Below are 18,142 nucleotides of genomic sequence, written 5' to 3'. Positions count from 1 at the left end.
GAAAACAAAGTTGGCATTCTGTGTTTTGGGCTTATGGGACTTCTGTGTCAGTGAAAGAGTTGGGGAAAAGAAAACAGGTATTTTTCCAGTGGTTGGTAAATAAATGAGTGAAATTGGGTGTGAGTTTTCTCCTGTTGCACCTCAGTATATGTTTTCTCTGTAAATTTCAGACACTGTGATTCTAGACTCTCTTTTCCATGGGAGTTGTGTGTAGTAGGATTTCTCACCCATTTCAGTATGTGCTGGTGGACTGTGGATCCAGGACTATTCTGATTTTTAGCTCCAAATGGGGATGAGTTGAAGACATTGGGAAGCCCGTGGCCCTGCACTGTGTTTGGGAAGGTGGCACTGCCACAATCTGGGGATTCCAAGGTCATTGTGCATTTAGTGGAAAAGCAGGACAATGAGAATGGAGTTTGCGTTAGGGTTTATGGGGAACTCTCTCTGTCCCTGTATGTACTGGGTATGGAGCAGTATATAAAGGAGCCAGTATTCACCAATCTTTTTCCACTGGACACTTCCCTGATTTTCTGAAAGGCTAATACTTAAAAACAGCAACAACAACATCTGCTTTGTTTTTTAGGCCTCGGATTACAAAGGTTCACTTCAAGGAGACTCAGTTTGAACTCAGAGTACTGGGAAAAGATGTAAGTTTCCAAGCCCTTAGCTTAAATTAGAAGGGGGGTGTCTTCTGTGTTCATTTATAGCTTAAAAGACATTGTGAAGAAATATTTTCTTCAGCTGCTTCTGCATGGAGCCAGGTTAATTAACTCACATCACAACTTCTCAAGGAAGGAAAGGGAAGTGAATAGAAATGAATGAGAGAGTAATGGAGAAATGGGCATTTTAGATTTAGCAAAGGAAAGCAAAACTTTTCTAAGGCAGAGGAGAGAATAGGAGGTGATCATTGTTATTAGTGTAATTTGCTTTCCAGTACCCTCTGTGAGGGTAGAAGGTAGGAGTTATAATCAGAAGGGTATAGCCTACATTCAGGACTGCCAAAATGTGTTCTAATTTTGCTCTAATGTAAATTAAACAACCTTTTGGGAGTCTCACTTCTGCTCTTTCCCTTATTGAGTGTGATAGACAAACCAGATGGAAATTCTGGATGCTTTCAAGGAAGAATGTAAAAATGCCGGCCTTTGCTTTGCAACTTGGCAGTGTCCTCTGGGAGTATTTGGGTAATGGGCACAAAACTTGTCAGTGCCTGGATGTGCTTTCATGCCTTGTTGGGTGTCTTTGAGAAAAATGGTCAAAAGAAGGCAAGGATGTGAAAGCTTCCTTTTGATCTACCTGTGAAAATAATGCTTCCTTGAAGTGCTACTACTGTAAGCCATATATTATGGGATACATGAGTGAAAATATGATGTTCAGTCCATATTTATGGGATACATGAGTGAAAATATGTAGGAGGATCTACCCTTCTGTCTCTTTGATACTAACTTTGTGCAGAACAAAAACTAAGTGGAGTTTAATTGATTTTCTTGATTAACGAAAAGTAAATTGGTGCTTAAGCATGCACACATTGAGACAGGAATAGTAGAGCTGCAGCTACATTTGGGCATGGTATTTGGCAGAGTGCCTCACATGTAGTAGGCACTTCATAAGTATCTATTGAATGATCATTGAACTGATGCACTGAGATACTGTGTGCTGCCAAATCAGAAAACCTGGTGCTACTCTTTGTTCTCCTAATAGGAAGAAAACATTATTTCATCCTGAACTATATGGCATGCTGCCATTTACTGATGCAATTAAAATTGGATTTTGAAATTAGTTTTAACAACTTGTAAGGAAGTGAAATTCCAGATTTTTGAAGAAATGATAGTACAGAAGCCATATAGTTGTCTTATGGTCTAGTTTGGAGGAAATCCAATGTGTTCTTCAGCTCCTGATTAGACATCTCAATTTTAAAAGATGTGCATTATAATGTAAGACTGAAATAAAATCATTCAAAAAGTAGAGTAGCTAATTAGATAGGAGGGTTTTGTAGTTTTCTCCATATGTTGCCATTCATTACGTTCACATGAATAATAATTCATCTAAATAATAATAATGCAAGGAATAAAGTCTGTTAAATATATTTGAATATAATGTTTCAAGTTTTTTTTTAGCAGAATATGATAATCAAAAGACTTTTATGGAAACATTACTATTATTCAAAGTATTCTTTCCTTATAAGCTATTTTTGTGAGTGAGGTCCTCTTGTGAATGACTTTGATGTTATTATTACAGTGCCTTAAAATATATGTCTACTACTGTCTCAGGATAAATATTTGGCAAAGTCCCAGCTAATCTGAACTTCCATCTTCTTGGACTTCTTCATGATTAGGCAAAAACAACAGCAACAAAATTGATATCATCGTGTTATTTTTCAAATGACAGTGTCCATCGAATGACCCTGTTTCCTGCGTACTCAGCTCAGGTGTCTCCCATCCCCACCTCATTCCTTTCCCAGCTTTGAGATGAAATGGATGTCTGGGGAGACCCAAGGCACTGCACACTTCTAGGTCATTAAGCTCAATGTCAGTGATCTGTAAGAAGGTGACAAAGCAGGTCACATAACTCAGAGGCTTGAATTAAAGGATTTTTTTTTATTGCTATTAAGTATCACATTAATTTATCAAAGCATTCTATTTCCCAAGTATTCTTGCTTGTGGGTCTTTTCTCTTTCTCCACCAGGGTATCTCTCTGTGAGGCAGTGATTTACATAATGGTTGAATTAGGTTGATTATTATGGAGGCCTAACCGTACTCACAAATTGAATTTAAAAGCCCCTTAAAACCCATCACTTGGAACAGTAATCACATTCAGCATGAAGAATGGTTGAAATGCTTATTTGGCTGGTTTGCTGGTCTGGTCAGACTTAGTATGGTCATTGCATTTAGGCCAAATTCAGAGATACTTTCATGCATTAAGCTTCCAAATAAGTAGCGTTATTTACATAATTTTGTACAAAAAACTAAACATTTATTATAAAGATCGTACATATTGACTATAGAAAATCCAGAAAATACCCTGCAAAGGAGAAAACTAAAATTACTCATTATCCTAACACTCAGAGGTAATGATTAATATTTTGATACAGTTGCATCTAGATTTCACCCTATCAGTGTGAATGTGTATATACATAAATGTAGATTATCCTCTATGTGGTTTTGTACATGCTTTTGTATTTTATATTGTATCATAAGAATTTTCCCTTTTTTGTTAAATGTATTCAGATGTTCCTGCATGGTGTTTGATAAGTTTTCTTTTTATGTGTTTTACTTTTTTTCTTGCTATTGTGGATGCAATCTTTTCTTTCTATTATTTCTTCTAACTGGTTTTTGCTTGGAGAAGTGAAAGCCATGGAATTTTATTTGTTTATCTCAGATCTAGTCATTTTGTTGAATTCTTGTATTCCAGCTGAGAGTTCTTAATTTGATTCTCATAAATTTTTATAGGTATATCACTTGCAAATGAAAATAATTTGTTCCTTCAATGCTACTGTTTATGTTTCACACTTTATAGTGTTAGTCCGAACTTCTAGAAGGGTACTAAGTGATATAGCAGTATAAGGCATCCTTGATTGGCTTTCTGTTTTAATGAAAACGTCACTACTATTTTATCACTATGTGTTAGTTCTTGGTTTTAGGAATGCATGTTTTTTACTAGGTGTTGACATTCTTTTAAGTTTATTATCAGATGGTCGATTTTCACTGAATACCTTGAGAACCAAGACTGTTCCTTGTTTACTTATTCAGCAACTTAGGCTTATTTCAAAATCCGGGCAAGAGATGATAGTGTCTCTATCTCAGTGGATCAAGGTGACAACAGTCAAAATGCAGAGAAGCTGTTGGATTATGGATTTTACCAGCAGGGTTTCCTGAATGTGGGCAGATATGAGAGGAGTCCTGGTCACTTAAACAAGTTTGACCTGCGAAGCACGAAAGATAGAGCTACCATCAGGCGAAGTGGGGAAGGTTATGGATAGAGCAGACTTGAGGAGGCAGATCAGGAGTCCCGTTCTGAACGTGTTGAATTTGAGATGTCTTTTAGACATACAAGTCGATATATTAAATAAGAAGTGAGCTATGTGAGCCTGGAGTTCAGCACCAGAATCTGAGCAGAATATATAAATTTGAGAATCATTGCCATCTGCTAGTTTTTGAAGCCATGAGGCTACCTGAAATCACTGGGAAAATGAGTATAAATGAGAAAAGAAGAGAGAGAATCAGCAAAGGAGGCTGAAAAGAATCAGCCAGTGAGGTAGAAGGAACACTAATTATCCTGAATGCCAAGTAAAAGTCATGTATTAAGCATGTGTCAAGTGATGTTGATATGTCATATAGGGTAAGGGCTGAGAATGGGCCACTGAATTTAGGAATGTAGGAGATCATTGAGAAGATGAGTTTCAGTGGATTGGAAGAGTGAGTTTCAACCCAGCAGTTCCCCTCTTAGGTATGTGTACCCTAGAGAGGTGTTCTGTGCAGCACTTATGTAAAAGTCAGAAAAAGAAATTAATCCAGAGTTCCATTAACAGGAGAATGAAAAAATAAATTGATGCATATTCATTAAGAAAAACCCGTAAGAGAGGTAACAGGAAGATAAGAATTGGAGAAGGTGAGTGTGGACAACTCTTTGGAGGACGTTTGGCACAAGGGGAATCAATAGAAATATAGCTGGCAGGTACTGTGCCAACATCAAGATATGAAGAGGATTACTTTAAGGATGACACCCACCATGAAAGATTGCAGAATTTCATCAACTGATGAAATCCAAAGCTGGGATTTTAGAGGGGAGGAAAGAGAATGGTCTGAAAGTAGCAATGTGGAGCAGGGAGGATCCTCCCCACTTTTAGGTTCAGAGATGCAAGAACAATGGAGACAGAAGACACAGCCATCCCTTGAGGGCTGCAGTGGAAACAGGGTCTTCAGGGATAGCAGGTGTCTCCTAGTGCAGGAAGGTGAAGGACATATGAGAGACCAGACTGAGGAGCGAGGGAGTTTGCTGATGAGAGGTCATGAATTCTGGAGGGCACAAAGCCAGGGTTTCAGGGTTGAGTAGTGATGAAGAAAGAGGCAAGGGGGTGTGCTGAGCATTATTTGGGGGTGACTGAAATACACAGAGATAAGGAGCATCATGAGAATTGGTCCAGTCGATTGGGAAGGGAATGATGATTGGGTTTCCATGTCTGCCCATTTCCTCTGGAGATATGGGGTAGAAGACCTAAAGAAGGTGGGGTGGTTCCAGTGCACTACCTGGTTCAGCCTGACCCTTCTCAGAGGAGGGCCTCTCTTACCTGTGGGCATGAGCTCAGAGTCAACACTTGAGAATGGATTGAGGACTTGCGGGGAAATTGGGTGTTACATTAACTCTGGACTTCACCCTCCATGATCAGATGTGCATTTCAGAAAGCACACTTGGCTGCAGGGTGGAACATTCCACAGACGTGAGCACAGAGGCAAACAGGGTAGGAAATATGATCAAGAGGATACAAGAGGGGACTCACTGTAAAGATGGAAAGAAGTGGGCAGATTTGGGAAGCATTTAGGGGGTTAAATTGTTTCTGATTGGTAGCAGATTCATTGTTTTTGTAGAAAATAAGAATTTCGGATAATACTGGAATTCATTGGTTTTGGCAACAAGAGGAAGATATAATTCCTAACACAGGACTAAGCCCAGAATTCGGCATGTAGTAAGCACACTTGTGAAATAAATGAAAGAATGAATAAATGCTGCTGTGCTTACTTTTGTGTATAATACCTCAGGAAACTAACCTCAGCTAAAGTTACCCCGTGTGACAGGATGTAGAACCAAAAGGTTCCTGGCAACTCTGGCTGTGAGTAATGAGATCCACTTGGCAGAACTCTTGGGCTTGCTTTAAGGAGAGTACACCGGAAGCGGTGATGGCCAGGAGTCATCACTGTTTGTCAACAAGTGCAAGAGGTCTCACGTTAAGCCAGGGGTTCCTTTCACATTTTAAATGGTACTATAGATTTTTAAAAAGTATTTTTATTTGAAAATAATTCAAAATTTATTTAAAAAGTTGTAAAAATTAAAATATTAAAAAGAACATATTCATTTACTGTTACCTAGAGTCACTTATGGTTAATGTTTTACTTCACTTCCTTTGTTATTTGTGCTTCTTTCTCACTGTACACACACGCCATTTTCTTTAGAAGAGCTTGAGAGTAAGTTACGTATGTCATAGACTATAAATATGTAATTGTGTATTTCCTAAGAATAGGGATATTCTCATGTAACCACAGTATGGTTAACAACTTAATATATTAATAATGATATAATACTTTTACCATCTAGCTTCCATATTCCAATTTTGTTGATTGACCTAACAATGTCCTTTTTAGCATTTCCCCCCTATGGTATAGAATACAGATAACTTCCTTTAATGTGGAACACTTTCATAGCATTTTGTTATCTTTTATAACATTGACATTTTAAAAGAATACAGTTATACCCCACTGTTTTAAAACAGTTTCTTGTTTCATGTTTTTCAACTGTTTCCTTGTGATTAGACTGAGGTTATCCATTCCTAGATGTACAGCTGCATAGGTGAAATAGTGTCCTTCTCAGGTGTCTCATCTGGGGGCACATGGTGACCACCTGTCCCTCGTTGGCTGTTAAGTTTGATCACTCATTATGGTGTTGCCTGATTTCTCTGCTGTATAGTTCCTGCTTCTCTCTTGCAACTAATAAGTAGTCTGTGGGGAGATATTTAAATCAATGTAAATACCCAGTTCCTCTTTAAAATTCTCTATAAATTTAGCATTCATTGAGGATTCTTGCCTGATCCAGTCTTCTACTAAGATGGTTGCAAAATGCTGATTTTTTTCTAGCTCTCTACTCCCTCCACATTTATGAGTTAGCCCTCAGCATTCCACTGAAGCAAGAGCTCTGCCTTCTCTCCCTTTTATTTATCTGTTGTCAGTAATTATTAACTTCTATTTTTTCAGTGGTTTAAAATATATTGCATACCTATTTATTTTTAATATTTTCAACTTTTATTATAGGTTAAAGGGTACATATGCAGGTTTGTTACGTGGGTGTATTGTGTGACGGTGAGGCTTGGGGTCCTAATGATTGCATCATCCAGGCAGTGAGCATGGTACCCAACAGGTGGTTCTTCAGCCCATGCCTCCCCCATCCAGTAGTCCCCAGTGTCTGTTGTTTCCATCTTCATGTTCATGTGTATTCAATGTTTATTTCCCACGTACTTCCAAGTGAGAACACCTGATATTTGGTTTTATGTTCTTGCATTAGTTCACATAGGTACCTAACTATTTTGCTGTTCAGATTTGGTTAATGGGAACCCCTTCAATCTGACTCCTCTGCCTTTTGGATCTGCCCCCCCCCCCATCATTTTGGGGCAAATACCTTCTTTTTTTGGTGTAGTATATTTCAGGTGCATGTTGTATCAACCCTGCCCCTACCCTGAGTGTCAACCATTCTTCCAAGGAGCTCTGGTTCCTTTTACTGGGAAATGGTCTAGATCTGGGTGCTAGGTGCGGTCATTGCTACTAGGGTGACTTTGCTTCTTGGCCTTTTCAGTTGACAGAGCTAGGGAATAGATGCATGCATATACACATACATAGACCCTAATACACATATATAGAAATAGAAATACATGTACACATGTGCATATAAGCATACACATATTGATACATAGCTTAGAAATCATGAGTTCACAGCATACCTCCAGTTCCTGTCCATAACCACAGGGTTCTTCCTTACCCTCCCTCATTTTGTATTTGTATGTCCTTTCTTTGGCCATGGGAACCTTGGCTTCCAAAAAAGCACACATTTACTCATTTGCTCAATTCTATAACACATACCACATAGTTTCAGAATTGCTTTGGTCAGACCACTAAAATGGACAATTGTTTGCTGTTCTTTCATCCATATGCACCACTTTGCCAAGACAGAGGGCCTAAGAGTCAAATACTGTGTTCAAAATTTACTTGGATTGGTCCTCCCTTCCCTTCCCTCCTTCTCACCATTCATGTCTTCCTTCTTCATTCCTGTGCTCATGTATTCATTGGAAATCTACTTAGGTTTATTGTTTCAGGTTGTTTTTAGTTATAGCTCCCTCTCCTTCACATTCTTGTTTAATTTTATTTTTTAATATGTAGAAGGTTAACTTGCTTTCAAAAATCAAAGTTACTCAAAGACTCAGAGAATTATCACCAACTCCCATTTTCCTTCCATCCTGTTCTGCCATGCTTCCTTGTAGGTAACCAACTTCAGTGTTTTGTAGTTAATCCTCCCTTTGTTTCTTTTTGTAAAGATATGCATTTTTTTCCTTCATTGTTTCTTTCCTAAAAGGTAGCATAGTATATGGGCTTTTGTACTGTGTTGGGGGTTTTTCCCCACTTAGTAATATATCTCCTAGAAATTATTCTATATCAGTTCATTGAGAGCTTTCTCATTATTTTGTACATAGCACTCTATTGAATGTATGTAACATAGTTTATTCGACCAATCTCTTATGCTTGAATATTTAGAAAAAGTTTTCAATATTTTACAGTCACACATTTTTCTTCATTCAGTAATTTTGTGTGTACATGTTTTTGGAGGGATGTCTATGGGTTCAATTCCCAGTAGAGGGATTGCTCGGTCACAGCGTAAGTGCATATGTAGTTCTGTTTGGTATTGCCATATGCCCCTGCTTCACTCATAGTGGTACCACTTTGTGTCTCCAACTACAATGTATAGAAGTCCTGGAACTATAGATTTAATATTTTCCCCAACTATTCTTAAGTGTGGCTGTTAGTAATAATTGGGTCCTGATGCCACATGGCAGTTTGATTTGGAATCTTTCAGATTTAGTGATGGACTGTTAGACATGTGATCAAATAAATGTTTTAAGTCCAGGTCTCTCGCTCACTAACTGGGCAGTTCACTGAACAACATTTAACTACGTTTCCTGATCCGTAAAGTGAGGATGATAATATCTCTTATGAAGCTACTGTGAAGTTACAAGCACCTAGTGCAAAGTTGGACATGTAACGGGCACACAGAAAAATCCATTTGGACTTCTATGTTCATATCTGTGAATTCCTTCAAATAATAAGAATAAGCTCAACATGATAGTTTTCAAGGTTTACTGGAATACAATGTAAATATTATCTATGTTCTGGCTCATATTCTCTCTTTTGGAAGTTTTGAAGGAAAAGAAAAAAGAGGAGAAGCAATGTAATCTAACACATCCTATTCAATTCTAATTTATGCTTCTATGAGCTAGAGTTGTATATAATTACCAAGAATCAACTTATTCATCTGTAAAATGGGTAAGATGGTTTTCACATTTAGCATATGTTTTTGAAATGTAACCCATATAGCTGATAAGAGTACTAGAATATTTTGCTGTTTTTGTTCTTACACTGTGAAATATACATGCAGAAATGGAAATTAATTTTATTCTTCAAGTGCTGTGTGAAATGCACAATGATTTTTCAATTAAAAAATATGTAACCATATTATATGCATTTCAATTTTTTAAAAAAATGTGTGTGTGTATGTATGTGTAGAGGGTTGTTTATGTATAGTGCAATATTTTTTAAACTGGAGTATGTACTTACCATACACTTCCCTGAAAGAAAGTTCTTTGCTCAAATAAATTAAAACAACCTACAACCTTACCAGCTCTTGGGGATTCACAGTATATATTAGTGCATTAAAGGTCTGAGTGTTTAGCCCAGTGTTTCCCATACTTATCTGAGCAAAGAACCCCACTATGCCAATATTGCAAGACCCTAGTGTTGTAAGAAACACTCTTTGGGGAGCATCGTGTAAAGACTGGAAAGAATAAGATCATGTTTTATTCAGTGTCTTAAAATTTCCTTCTGACTTCCTTTTCCAAGTAATGACAAAATTGGTGAATTTTGTTGCAGGACTCACCCTCAATTCATTAGCCAGGTTTAAACTCAGGATGTCTAGAAAAGAGAACATGAAAAAATATGAGGAAAGCAATTAAAACAGACATTGTGCCCAGGATATCATGTATACCAACATAGTTTAATTTTTAAAACTACAGTCAGTTTCACCATTTAGAAAGATAAAATTTTTCAAAAGCTTAAAATTTTATAACCTTTCTTTGGTATCTATTTCCAGTTGGAGAATAAAGATTGCAGTTCGACTACTTGCCTTCCTTTGCATGATCAGTAATTAAGAAGAAAGTTATTTTAGTCATTTGCTTCCAGCCGTCTGACTATTTTTGTTTCTCTCCCTGGAACCTAATCTCAGTTAAAGATTGCAAGTTAATGTAAATTTTGTGTGAATTGGATAGAAAGAAAAAAGCAAAAATCTCACAGTACTTTAGACTTGTAATCGTCACACTTCTTTGTAGCCTCTGCCCCCACCTCTGTGGAACATCGGTAGGAAACCTCTCTGCTGTAGACCTTCAGGTATTTTATATAATAATTGCATTTTACTCTCCTTAGATGTACTCATCTCTTTTGCTCTGCAGTGATGACCTACACCGTGTATCTTGGGTTACTTCTAATGTGACCTTGGATGTGAGCCAGGTTTATAATGGGATTAAGAAATGTATTCATACCCATAATTTTAGGGAGCCTGGGGAAGGCAGACTGTCCAGTTGTGGCTGTTTCCCAAAACAGAAACAGGGAGAAACCTGTCAGAGTACAGGATTGCATTCTTGTGTCAAGAATACAGGCTTAAGAGAGGCGGTGAAATGGGACTAGGCCCAGGCAGAATAAGTGGGTGTGCTGCTGGCAGTGTGAGCCTTTCAGTGATCCTATTAGGAATCCCAGTACCCTTAGAAGAAGCTAGGCGAAAGTAGATTTTTTCTTTAAGCTTGCCAAGAGAGACATTAGTCAGCCAAAATGGGAAAAGAAACTGGGAAGACCAGAGGGAGTTAGGTTGGGAATTTGTTGATATATTACAGGTCCTGAATTCTTACAAATGATGGAATTGGAGGTTTGAGTCAGGGTTACCTAGAGACCCATGGGGCAGTAATATCCACGTGATACTGGACTTACAGATGACTCATGCTTGATTGGTTTATGAAATAAGAAGAAATAGATTCAGAGAATAGCTTTGCTTCTGGTATGAAATGACCAAAGCTATAAAGGTATTTGAGTAATTTTACAAAAAGCGAGCATTGGATTCTTGGCTAAAGTATTTTAGCAGGAGATTGGAATGAACTTCTTTAATTAAGCAGCTGTTCATCTTTGTGTGAATGAGTAGAAATGTGCTAATTGGCCATGTTTATCTGGAAAAGGTTTGGTAAGTGAGAGTGGTAGAAAGAGATATTTGAAATGCCATGGCAGTGGAATTCATGCCAGCAGTTACTGTACATGGCAAAAGTACACAGAATTTATTCAGAATACCTGGCTCCTGTTTCAGTTATGTTAAGCCTCCTTTTAGTATTTGGATCATTCTGCCAGGAACAGGATAAAAAATAGGCAGCTTGTCCTAAAGCTCACTATAAGTGGAGAATGAGTTCATACTTGTCATTTGTACTTGGCAGAAATAATTAGGAAGCCAGTGGGGAGGCGTTTTTGATCCTTTAATATATTTGTACCCAAGGAAACTTGAGAAAAACTGAATTCTGGTTAGATTTGAAATATCTTTTATCCTTTCCTTAAGTGATGGTAGTTTTTTTAAAAAATTACTAAAAATTAGGCATCCTGTGACCAGGTCTCTACTTGAAAAGTAGAAGGATACAGTCACCTACCTGACGAAAATAGTTGAAAACCAGACTAAGAAAAGTTTGAGATTTAGAGGAGACTTTGCTTTATTTTAAGATGGAATACTTTGCTTCTCCTTCCAAGACTTTTGGAAGACCCATGGGTCCCTAGGTAAACCTGACTCAAACCCCTAATTCCATCATTTGAAAGAATTCAGGACCTGTATTATATCAGCAAATTCCAAAAGTCTTGGAAGTCTTTGGAAGCATGTAATTAAATAAGTTTTGATATTTTTATTTACTTAAATTATACCTCATTTTGGATTATTTTGCTAAAAACATAAAAATGTCTATGTCACAGAGAAGTCATTCTCAGCCATCATTTCTAGTAGGTGGTAATTCTCAGTATGTCCTTCCACACACAGTACTTCCATTGTTGAAAGGCACAGGGAAATCGTGGGTCTATGTAGTAAGGAAGGACGTAGTGGGAGAGGGGCAGGGGTAGCCTCTCCTGGTCTTCTCTTTACCTTAACAATTTATCTTGATAGAATGCAGTCACAAGCAGACTTACTTTAAATGAATAACTTGTACATTCTATTTTAGGATAATTCAGTGCCCTTAAAAACACCCACCCATTAGAGTAGTGATTGCCTCTGGGGACGGGAATTGGGGACAGTGGTGGGAGGGAGATTGAGTTGTCAGTGTATACCCACTTCGATAACTTTGGCGTTTATACCATGTACATGTTATACATGTGTCAATGACAGGGATATGTTCTGAGAAACAAGTCATAAGGCGATTTTGTCACTGTGTGTACATCATAGAATATTTTTACACAAACCTAGCTGGTCTAGCCTACCACACACTGACAGTCGAGGAAAATAATGAGACAAGTCTCAATCATTTTAGATTTATTTGCCAACATTAAGGACATGCCAGGGAGACAGGTCTATGCATTTCTCCAAAGATGATTTTGAGAGCTCCACATTTAAAGGGCCAAAGATGGGATGTTGAGAAGCATATAGTTGTCATGTAAGAGGGAGGTAGGGAAAAATAGTCATTCATGCCTTTGTCTGCCTCAGTGAATCTACAGTTTTTTTTACATAGGATGACACAAAAGGGGCAGAGGAAAAATGCGGAGAATCTGCATTTTACATCAGATAACATAGATAAAATAGGGTAAGGAAACAGTCAGGTAATGCATTGGTGTCTGGGGTGACTGTACCTGTAAAGATAAGGCTATCAATTTGCATTGCCATGGTAAAGTTTTAACAGCTCACTAGGAATTTCCTTGTGGGAAAAATACGGGGGAGGCATGTAGCTTTTCATCTTGTAGCAATCTTATTTAGGAACCAAAAAGGAGAGGCAGGTTTGCATGACCCAGTTCCCAGCTTGAATTTTCCCTTTAGCTAAATGAGTTTGGGGTCCCCAAATTTAATTTCCTTTCACAATACCTAGGCTACACAGTATAGCCTATTGCTGCTAGGCTGCCAACCTGTACAGCATGTTACTGTGCTGAATATTGCAGGCAATTGAAACACTACGGTAAGTGGTTGTGTATCCAAACATATCTAAACACAGAAAAGGCACAGTTAAAATGCGTTTTATAATCTTAAGGAACCGCTGTTGTATATGCGATCCATCATTGACCAAGACATCCTTATGCAATGCATGACTGGATATTTAAAAAAAGAAAAGTACAAGAAAAAAAAATTCTCTCTAAGGGCTCCTATCTTCTGACAAAAGCCTGGGCTCTCCCTCCCTGCCCGGAGGAGCTTTTGTGATTTCCTGTGCGTCCCCTTTTCTAGCTCTGCCAGCAGTTTCTTTTGCTGTTAAGGAAAACACTTTCTGAATTCATTGACTTTTCTTCCTCACCTCTAATTGTATAATCCCTATTCCCTTCACAAAGGTCTTGGAAGATTTCTTACCGTGAAATGTGGTAACCTCTGTTCAAACTCAATTTGACCTTTCTGGGTCACTTGAGAGTTGTACTCTCTCTTCCCAGCCTGTCTGACACTGTTTCCTGGTATATTTGGACCTCTCGCACTCCACCTTCAGGAGCATCTTTGCAGTGATTTCACCTTCATCCGTTCTGTGCGCTCTCCTTGAGCCATCTTGTTCACATGGTGAGATCACCTGTGTGAGTAGATGTCCCCTCTCTCTGGCTCTCTGCACCTGCGTCCTTATTGGCCCTCTGGGTGTCCCATGGGGACCTCAAAATCAGAATATCTTAACCTGAACTTAATGTCTATTCCCTTCTGCACCTGCGTCCTTATTGGCCCTCTGGGTGTCCCATGGGGACCTCAAAATCAGAATATCTTAACCTGAACTTAATGTCTATTCCCTTGTCACCCAAATGCCCATTTTTTCCACTTGCTATATTTTAGTAGCACCCAAACCAGAGACCTGAAAATTTTCCTAACTTCCTTCTTCCACCAGACAAGGTTTTGGAATTACAGCTAGCCTTGCTGTAATGTGTGTATGTTGGCGTAGTTTCCATCATATCTCTTCATCTGACAAACTCCTAAGTTGGGAAGCATCATTCAAGTTGGACTTAGGAGAAATTTTATACACGTAAATGTTCTGTCCTTATTAAAAGTAGGAGACAAATCATTTCAATTATTCTTTTGCATTGATTGTTTTGTGTTTATGAGTGCATAGAAACCTCATTTTCAGAGGCATTTGCTTCATTTGAGACTTGAGTTTGGTTTGTAGCTTTGAAATTAAATTAGCAAGTATGTAACTTCACAGAGCTTGTGGTTTATTATGTTAGCACTCATATTGTGTTTTGCTTAGTTTTCTATTCAGTTACTTAAAATATAAGTAGTATTTTCTGCAAAATTAGAATTACAGGCATATCTTGCTTTTTGCACTTTATTGTGCTTTGCAGACACTGTGATTTTTTACAAATTGAAGATTTATGGCAACTCTGTCAATCTGTTGGTAGCTTTTTTCCAATAGCATATGCTCACTTCGTGTCACCGTGTCACATTTTGGTAATTCTTGCAATAGTATTTCAAACTTTTTCATTATTATTATATATGTTATAATGATACAGGAGCTAAGAAGGAATTACTTAGGTAGATAACACGGGCATGAGAGTCCTCCTCGGTAAGGCTTTTCTTTTTAATGAAAAACAGTCCCGAATCATTTTCTAACACAGAGCACCCTGCAAGCTAGGAGCTTGCACAGGTGGGTGCCGGCAGGAACTAAGGACAAGACATTTTCAAAATGGTGGGTCCATCTTCCCTTCTTTGCCAGCCACATGTACTATAAAGGAGCAGACAAAATGGTGCAGATCAACTGGAAAGCCCATTTGCATAAGAAGATTAGGGTAGGGTGAGCAGCCTTCCCTGCACACTATGTAGACATCATATCTGATGAAGCCATTCTGTGAGCCCTATATGAATTAGACACTACCTTCTCCAGCCTGCCTATAAAATCTGCTGTGGTCCATGGCCTCCCCCCTTTTTCAGATGTCTCTTTCTCTTTCTCAGGGAGCTGCTTTCCTCCCTCCTTTCTTCTCTCTATTAAACTTTCCACTCCTTAACCTACCCACATGTGTCCATGTCCTGAATTCTTTCTCAGTGCATGACAGTGAACCCCAAGGTATATACCCCGGACAGCGTAGCCGCTTCAGTAGTGATCTGTGATCAGTGATCTTTGATGTTACTGTTGTAATTGATTTGGGGTGCCATAAACTTCATCTATGTAAGATAGTGATCTTAATTGATAAATGATGTGTGTGTTCTGACTGCTCCACAGACTAGCCATTGCCTGTCTCTCTCCTTCTCCTTAGGCCTCCCTATTTTCCAAGACACAGTAATATTGAAATTAGGTCAGTTAATAACCCTACAATAACCTCTAAGTGTTCAACTGAAAGGAATAGTTGTGCTTCTGTGATTTGAAATCAAATGCTAGAAATGATTAAGCTTAGTGAGGAAGTCATCTTGAAGGGTGAGATAGGCTGAAAGCTAGGCTCCTTGTGCCAGTTAGCCAAGTTGTGAATGCAAAGAAAAAAATCTTGAAGGAAATTTGGAGAACTACTCTAGTGAACACAAAAATAATAAGAAACAAAACAGTCTTATTCTGATTTGGAGAAAGTTCGAGTGGTCTGGATAGAAGATCCAACAAGCTGCAGCATTCCCTTAAACCAGAGTCTCTAATCCAGAGCAAGGCTCTAACTCTCTTCAATTCTATGAAGTTTAAGAGAGGTGAGGAAACTGCAGAATAAAAGTAGGAAGCTAGCAGACGTTGGTTCATGAGGTTGAAGGACAGTAGCCATCTCCATAACATAAAAAGTACAAAGTGAAGCAGCAAGTGCTGATTTAGAAGCTATAGCAGGTAATCCAGAAGATCTAGCTAAAATTATTGATGAAAATGGCTACACTAAACAACAGATTTTTCAGTGGAGACAAAACAGATGCCATCTAGGACTTTCATAGCTATAAGGCAAAGTCAATGCCTGCGTTAAAGCTTCCAAGGACAGGCTGACTGTCTTGTTATTTTCTACTGCAGCTGGTGACTTTAAGTTGAAGCCAATATTCATTTACCATTCAGAAAATTCTGGGGTCCATACAAATGATGCTAACTGTACTCTGAGCTCTATAGATGGAATAACAAAGCCTGGATGACAGCACATCTGTTTACAGGATGGCTTAGAAAAAAATACATATATATATACACACACATATGGGTGTGTGTATGTAGTTTTTTTTCCAAGACAGAGTCTTATTCTTGTCACCCAGGCTGGAATGCAGTGGTGTGATCTTGGTTTACTGCAACCTCCACCTCCCAGATTCAAGGCATTCTCCTGTCTCATCCTCTTGAGTGGCTGGGATTACAGGCACCTGCCACCACGCCTGGCTAATTTCTGTATTTTTAGTAGAGATGCAGTTCTGCCAAGTTTGCCAGGCTGGTCTTGAACTCCTGACCTCAGGTAATCCGCCTGCCTCAGCCTCCTAAAGTGCTGGGGTTACAGGTGTGAGCCACCGCTCCCAGGCTGGCTTAGTGACTATATTAAACCCAATGTTGATATCTACTGCTCAGAAAAACAAGATTCCTTTCAAAACATTACTATTCATCGACAAAGCGCCTAGTCACTCTAGAGTTCTCATGGAATTGTACAAGGAGATTAATGTTGTTTTCATGCCTGCTATCACAGTATCTCTTCTGCAACCCATGGATCAAGAGATAACTTCGACTTTCAAATATTATTAAGAAATACATTTTACAAGCTATTGATGCGATAGATAATGATTTTTCTAATGGATCTGGACAAAGCAAATTGAAAAACTTCTGGAAAATATTCACCATTCTGGATGCTCTTAAAATAATTTATGATTTATGGCAGGAGGTCAAATTATTCTGATTAGCAGGAGTTTGAAAGAAGTTGATTTCTGCCCTCATGATGACTTTGAGGGGTCCAAGACTTCAGTGAAGGAAGTAACTGCAGATGTGGTAGAAATAGCAAGAAAACTAGAATTAGAAGTGAAACCTGAAGGTATAACTTAATTGCTGCAATGTCCTGATAAAACTTCAAGGAATAAGGAGTTGCTTCTTATGAATGAGCAAAAGTGGTTTCTTGAGATGGAATCTACTCCTGGTGAACATTTTTAAAATGACAACAAAGAATTTAAAATATTACACAAACTTAATTGATAAAGAAGTTGTAGGGTTTGAGAAGATTAACTCCAAGTTTGAAAGAAGTTCTTCTGTGGGTCATATGGTATCACAAACAGTATCATGTGCTACAAAGAAATCTTTATTGAATGGAAGAGTCCATTAACACAGAAAGCTTCATTGTTGTCTCATTTTAAGAAATTGATACAGCCACTCTAACCTTTAGCAACTACCACCCTGGTCAGTCAGTAGCCATCAGCATTGAGGCAGTACCTTCCATCAACAAAAAGATTATGACTTCCTGAAGGCTCAGATGACTTTTACCATTTTTCACCAATCAAGTATTTTTAAATTATGGTATATATGTTGTTTTTTTATTAAGACATAATGCTATTGTATACTTAATAGACTACAGTACAGTGTAAACAACTTTTACATGCACTAGGAAACCAAAAAATATGTGCAACTCACTTTATTGCAATATTCACTTTATTGCAGTAGTCTGGAGCTAAACCCACAGTATCTCCAAGGTGTGCTTGTGCTTGTACAGTTGCTCCTCAGCATCCACAGGGTATTGGTTTCAGAAACCTTCCTCCCAAGTCTGAGGATGCTCAAGTTCCTTATATAAATGGTGTCGTATTTGCATATAACCTGCACACATCTTCCCATATACTTTAAGTCATCTCTAGATTACTTATGATTCCTCACATAATATACATGCTATGTAAATAGTTGTTATGCTCTATTGCTTTTTAAATTTGTATTTTTTTCCTGAATATTTTTGATTCAAGTTTGGCTAAATCTGCATATGTGGAACCTTTGGATATAGAGGGCTGATTTGTACCTTCAATGTTGTTTTATTTCTTA

General features: G+C 38.2%; 1 protein-coding gene across 2 annotated transcripts in view; it reads left to right on the top strand.

The window, feature by feature from the left end:
* EPB41L4A (erythrocyte membrane protein band 4.1 like 4A) overlaps positions 1-18,142 on the top strand; it is a 265,108-nt gene that overhangs the window by 161,985 nt on the left and 84,981 nt on the right. For both annotated transcript variants that reach the window (XM_023212271.3, XM_031935444.1), the window contains one exon: positions 584-647. In XM_023212271.3, coding sequence (XP_023068039.1) covers positions 584-647 — 64 coding nt within the window. The remainder of the gene's footprint in view (positions 1-583; positions 648-18,142) is intronic.

Source organism: Piliocolobus tephrosceles, chromosome 4 (genome assembly GCF_002776525.5).
Source record: "Piliocolobus tephrosceles isolate RC106 chromosome 4, ASM277652v3, whole genome shotgun sequence".
In the NCBI taxonomy this organism is placed as follows: Eukaryota; Metazoa; Chordata; class Mammalia; order Primates; family Cercopithecidae; genus Piliocolobus; species Piliocolobus tephrosceles.
The sequence above is the reverse complement of the archived record's forward strand: the minus strand, read 5'-3'. Positions and strand labels throughout refer to the sequence as shown.